The sequence below is a fragment of the Dendrobium catenatum genome, unplaced genomic scaffold, assembly GCF_001605985.2.
Source record: "Dendrobium catenatum unplaced genomic scaffold, ASM160598v2 fragScaff_scaffold_156, whole genome shotgun sequence".
NCBI classification, from domain to species: Eukaryota; Viridiplantae; Streptophyta; class Magnoliopsida; order Asparagales; family Orchidaceae; genus Dendrobium; species Dendrobium catenatum.
The window spans coordinates 1103509-1109624 of NW_021318618.1; the positions used below are offsets into that span (position 1 = coordinate 1103509).

At 36.0% G+C, this 6116-nt stretch overlaps 1 protein-coding gene across 1 annotated transcript; it reads right to left on the reverse strand.

Annotated features, from left to right (window-relative positions):
• Positions 1–444: 444 nt before the first annotated feature.
• LOC110108470 lies at positions 445–4566 on the reverse strand. Its single transcript, XM_020839127.2, has 2 exons — positions 4004–4566; positions 445–979 (listed from the first exon to the last, which is right to left on the reverse strand). Exons 1-2 carry the CDS (start codon positions 4389–4391, stop codon positions 948–950), a joined length of 420 nt encoding a protein of 139 aa, XP_020694786.1. The 5' UTR covers positions 4392–4566; the 3' UTR covers positions 445–947.
• Between the last annotated feature and the right edge of the window lie 1550 nt (positions 4567–6116).

Below are 6116 nucleotides of genomic sequence, written 5' to 3' on the forward strand. Positions count from 1 at the left end.
TATTTCAAATCCAAAAAAGCTCTAATTTAAATAAAAAAAAGAAAAAAATATATAAAAACATGTAAACAGAATATATTTACACCTATTTTTTCCATCCAACCTTCATTAATTAAGATTTATTTGATAAGTTGTCAAGCTTTAAGAAGCTAACCAATAATTAGGTAAACTAAAGGAGGAAAATACAAACACCCTCTCATTTTCCTTGCAATCAATCAGCATTTAAGCCTTTATTGCCAATGTTAGTATACTCCTTGCTCTCAAGGTTTTATTTAGGATAATTTTTTTACTGATTTATAAAATTATTAAATTATTATAGAGAACTTACCATTTTAAACTAGTATAATTTTTTTTTAAGCAACAAAAAATCAGCGGCCAAATAGAAATTATGATTGAGATATGTAAACTAAGGTATTAAAAAAACTGTCCCAAACCAAGCTTAAGAAATTAAAGAAGGTAAAGCGAAATTACAAATAAAATACAAACTTTTGAGAAAGTTTTTTTTTACAAATTTGATGAATTCCTGAAGCTAAACAATGCAACAAGCAGTGCCTGATTAGAAAACAGGTTCCCTGTGATAAAGCTAAGAGCAAAGTAAACTATGCATGCACATGATTAATGCATCATTTGAGACAACTTTTTTGCAGCTTTATATTAAAAAGCTGTTTTAGAAAACATTAAGGTTTTGTTTGGGACGCTTCTTAAAACAGCTTTCGAGTTCAAAAATTAAAATATTTGTACTAGAAAGCTGCTTTAAGAAGCAGGAAGAAAGCCGTCCCAAACGAAGCCTAAGAAAGTTGCTAAGAAAGCAGGAAAGAAAAACAAAGAAGGAAATAGAAAAGAAAACAGATCCATTCATGGAACCCAAAAAACAGCTAAAATGGGCGGAGAAATAAGATCAGGCAATCAAGTCTAAGTGGAGTTACTCTCTGGATATTCCTTGGCTCTCCCTAAATGATTGGCAATTTTGAAAAAAGTTGGCCTGCAAATGAAAAATAAACGAAAGGTCAGTTTCCTAAATGATTGGCAGTTTTGAAAATACTTGGCTTGCAAATGTCGAAGAAACTTATTTTTATTTGCTGCTAATCATGTAACAGCAATCATAGCACGAAAAAGCAAAGCATCATGATAGGAAGAACTTAAGCTCACGAATCTTTTTCTCCATTGTGTGCTATTAAGAGTTAAATTATCATTTAAATTTAATAAAAAAAATCATATTTAATACTTTCAAACTAAATTTTCTTAGGTCCACCTCTATCTTTCTTAACATAGGTTGGATCTAATACATCTACTCTCCTAACAAGGTCATTGGAAGGCCGACATTTATGTGACCAAACCATCTAAGGTGACTCTCTCTAATCTTATATGTCATTTGTGTTACTCAAACATTTTCATGTATGTACTCGTTTTGTATCCTATTTATAAGTGTAAAACTACTCATTCACTTGAGCATCCTTATCTTTGCAACACTTAACTTAATTTTATGCTTCTTTTTTAATGTCCAACATTCTGCCCCATAAACCATTGCAGATCTTACCACCATCTTAAAAATTTTTCCCTTAAGTATAAAATGGAAATTATAATAGTAATAATCTTCTCTAGCAAATGTCATGCTATTTTATTTTTTCTTATACCACAGTTGTTGTCGAATCCTTCTGTACGCCCCTAATTTCCTTTTCAAATATTTTCACAGATAGCGATCGAGTAATGACAAAGATATTCCTCCTTAGAAGCAAATGCATCCAAGGACACACCTAAGCTACTAGAAGAACTCACCTAAGAAGAGGGCGTCACTTGCCCACATCCATCCAGGAGCTCGCCCTACGCTAGGTGACTAGGAGGTTCCTCACTAACAAAGTATAACGCCACTCATCTCAACCAAGCTCTTACTGTTTGAACTCGCTAAACTTATTTACAGGAAAGCATCTTCAATAATGACCCCTACTCAATTGGCTACAACTCTTATTAGACTCAAGAACTCATCATCTCCATTAACACCTTTGCTCGCCTTCCTCAACAGGGAAACACTGAGCTCCCTATGTCACTCGCCAATCTCACGAGATGACTCACCGACTACATGTCTGCCTCCTTGCAGGACTTGCCCTACACCTAATGGCCCCCCTCCCCTTGAGCAAGCCTGATGATAGACAACTTGCCAAATAGTTGACTTCATTCTCCTGCAGCCAATCAAAAGGCGTCACATGTCCTAGATTAGTGTGTGACATTATACAATTATTTTTTGTGTACCATATATTTCAATTTTTCTTTGTGTAGCTTTTTATGTAATCCTCAAAATCTTATAAATAAGGGATGATGAGGAACAAGTTAGGAGACTTTTGAGACATTTTAACATTTTTGACTTTGCGCTTGTTCTTGTATTCTTGACTAAGATAGCAAAGATTTTGCTAGCCTATTTTCTTCTATTCTCTATTCTCTACCATCCATCCTCATCAACATATTCTCAAGCTCACGAGGCAAATATGCTAGTAAAGTCGAGTATCGTCCACCAAACAAATCAAGATTTAACACCTCCATGAATTAATGTTAAATAATTACTTCATAGTATGATATATTATGATGTGTTAAAGAGTTTGACTTCAATAGTGATTGGAAAAAAATCTTTCCATATGTCTAACGTATTTGATAAATGAGTTCGACATGGTTTTTAACATTCAGTAATTTATACCTGAAATGTTTGTCAACAAACTTTCACAAACTATTGTCTCGATCGTTGAATAATATGATTTGTTGACTAAAAAGTTTTATTATTTACATTTTTCATTTTAAGTGAGCAAACAATAATTTTAGGTGTTAGCTAGCTAAGTTGGTAAAGGTCTTAAAAAATTGTAGACAAGGTTTTGAATTTAAATGTCTTCAACATTATATATATGCTATGGCATTCATTAGTTCAAAAAAAAAAAAAAAAAGGGTTAGACAGAGTAAACCTAAAATGATTACATTTAGAAGAAACTCCAATAGTTTTTTTAAGAACTGCTGGCACATTAGCCAATAAGTGAAAGGAATATTTAGGTGACATGATATATCAAAGATCTAATCATAACCTAATTTTGAAGATTACAAACCAAATGAAGGTTTAATGAAAGCATAATTACTTATCTAAACTTCTAGCACCCAATCCTTTAACTTATCGCTAAATGATATTCAAGGATTAAGAACATTACATTATTTTGTGAACAACACTTAATTGAATACATAAATGATTTACAGATTTATCAGGCTTTAATTCAGTGGTATTACTTTTGACTTTCAAAATACAAGTCAAGCGTTGGATTGATTGCAAATAAGATAACAATAAAATAAAAACTTCAAAAAAAAATTACAAAATGGAAAATTGACTTTATTTGTCTCATTATAGTTCTAATTAGCCAAATATTTACGGATTGGTCATTCGACTAAATCATTTAGAATTGGTTCAAACCAATTTGAACTCAAACCTGGTTCAAACCACGGGCAAGAATTGCAGGGAAGGAGATCACGATGTAGGCATCTCGGGCATTTACGACGGTACTCGCAAGAAAGCAGCTCGCAGAGGGAAGGCATTGTAGGATTGTTGTTGTGCGCAAAGAGGTTGGGGGACCAATGGCGTGTGCAACATAGCTCGCAGGACTAGTGGCATTTATAAAAAGGTTCCAACAGTGTCTGCGACGGAGTTCACAAGACTAAAAAGGGATGGAGCTCATGAAAAAAGGGACCACGGGACTGGCAGTGTGTGGTAAGAGGACTTCACATGGAAGGCATCACGGAACTGGCGTGGTACGAAGGAGAAGATGAGCTCACGGTAAGTTCAACAATGGTTCACGAATAAAATCGTGGTTCAAACTAGGTTGAAAAAACTTCAGAACAAAGTTGGAACACAAATCATATTGTTTACAAATAAATTTTTGAAAATGTTGCTAGAATAAAACAAACTTCAGACATATTTGGGCCGATCGTAAAGTCAAAATTTCCTTATAGAAACGCATAACAAAATGATAAACTCGCTTACATGAAACCTCCTTGGGGGAGGCCTGTGATGGCTCGGGCACAGCAGGGCACAGGATTGCCTTGCCAATGTCTGAGAGACTGGAGATGATTCCTACAAAGAACAGCACCATAACAAAGCCCATAACCCATGGAAACAGGATGCAGCCAAGCACAAAGGTGACGGACCCACAGAGTAGGAGTGCGAACGAGGCACCGGCGAGGAGCAAAGCGAAGCCAGTCGGCGAGATCTGCGACCAGCACGGCCTGCGATAGGCAACGGCTCCGGCGCTGAGCCGCATCGATGGCGGCAGCGAAGAGGAGAGAAAAAGGTGGGGAGAGCGAAGAAAGGTGAGGAAAAGGGCGCACATCTCATCAAAGAGCCGCGATTGCTGCTGGTGATCGCCGCTCATATTCAAATCGGAACCCTAATCTTAACCGGGAGAAATGGAGAGAAGAGAGCGGAGTCGGAGGAAGGGAGGGTGCGGGAGAAGATTGAGCGAGCATTGGCAAATCGGCGCGGAGAATTTATCGTCGTTTGCGCAATTCAGTAGCCGGAGATTTCTTCACGGTCCGAGTAATGTGGATAGGCACAAAAATCGGATAAGCTCAAACGCCGCCCTTTCTTTATCGAATTATTTTGTCCATACGCCCAATGGCAGTAATTGTAATTTTATGTCTTAAAGGTTGTTATTAAAACGAGTATATCGGTATTCTGTTCGAAGAATTCTGCTGATAAAACCCTATCGCGCATAAACTCTTTTCTTTTTAGTTTTTTTTTTTAATTTTTTTATTTTATTTTTGTTTTTTTAAACTCTTTTCTTTTTAGTTTGTTTGTTTCAAAACATTATCTTTCAATTCCTTCATCATTAAATGTTACATAATTTAATAAGTTTTAAATTAGTTTTCTATTTTATAATCCTCAAATATTTAATATATATATTATCTCCAATCTTATTTTATTTCATTTTGTTACTAACTCATAAATTCATGGCGGTGGAGTGAGAGAATTTTTTTATCTTAGTGATGCACGAATGTCCATCACACAAATAGATAATTGAGAGAGCAATAGAATACTAAAAAAAATTTAACGTGAAATTTTAAAACGGGAAAATCATGGGGCCTTGCCCAGGTGAGAATATTACGCTATACTTGAGTTATTTATAAAGGTTGATCCATCCCTTAACTTGTAGACGATGAAATTACAGTAGTTTGTAGAGTTGGTTGAACTTCGTATAGGTACTACGGTGTTTGTAATGAATGTGGTCGTTGGACGACGGAGGTCGGAAATTTAGTAGTAGTGGTCGAGAGATGGTTCAACATAGATCGACGGCCGAGTAGTGGTCCGGTGGCCATTCGACTACTTAGCAGAGGTCCATCTTTGGTATGGTGGTGGTTGGTGGCTGGGCGGAGGTCTGACGACGGTCAGTTGCTAAGTGGAAGTCTCGCAACGGTTGGTTGATAGGCGGAGGTTCAGTGATAGTCGGTGGCAAGGGGGAGGTGTGGCGGCGGTCGGGTGGCCGGGCGGAGGTCCAACAATGGTCAATTGACAGAAATTTGCATAAGGTGGATAACTCTCTCCAACCTCTAGCCAAAAGGTCTTCCATGTAGAGAGTGTGGTCTATTTATAAATTTTGATAGTGACACACACACTATAAATATAGAGAAGATCTAGGGCAAATTTGGAGTGGTCCATCAGACAACCCATATTATTTTCCTCGATCATAGAGCATTCATTAAAGATTTAATTGCCTAAATGATGTCATAATTAAGTGATCTTAGGCTCGTCAGATTCTTTTCGTTGATCCGCTTAATTTGATTATAGACATGTTATATTTGGATATCATTTGGTCATCCAAATATTTCTTTAAAGCATCCCAATATATTTTAAGCCCTTGATTTAAGCTAAAATGGGCTCAAATTGGACAATTTTGATGTCGTTGGGTTCGTCATTTTGAGATGTTCAATTTGACAATAAGTTTCCTAAAATTGAAGTTTGGATGATCCAAAATTTAATTTTGAAAAATAACAACTTGAATATGCCTCAAGATTCGTGCTCAATCAAAGGGTTTTTTTTTATGATGAATCATATATAATATTTATATATAACTATGATATACACCAAAACATATTATTCA

Bases quoted from the DNA above. Each gene is read 5' to 3' on its own strand.
- LOC110108470 (XM_020839127.2), bottom strand. From the start codon at position 4,391: ATGAGCGGCGATCACCAGCAGCAATCGCGGCTCTTTGATGAGATGTGC. The intron at 980-4,003 runs GTAAGCGAGTTT...TTTCATTTGCAG, and splicing joins CTCCCCCAAGGAGGTTTCAT to GCCAACTTTTTTCAAAATTG.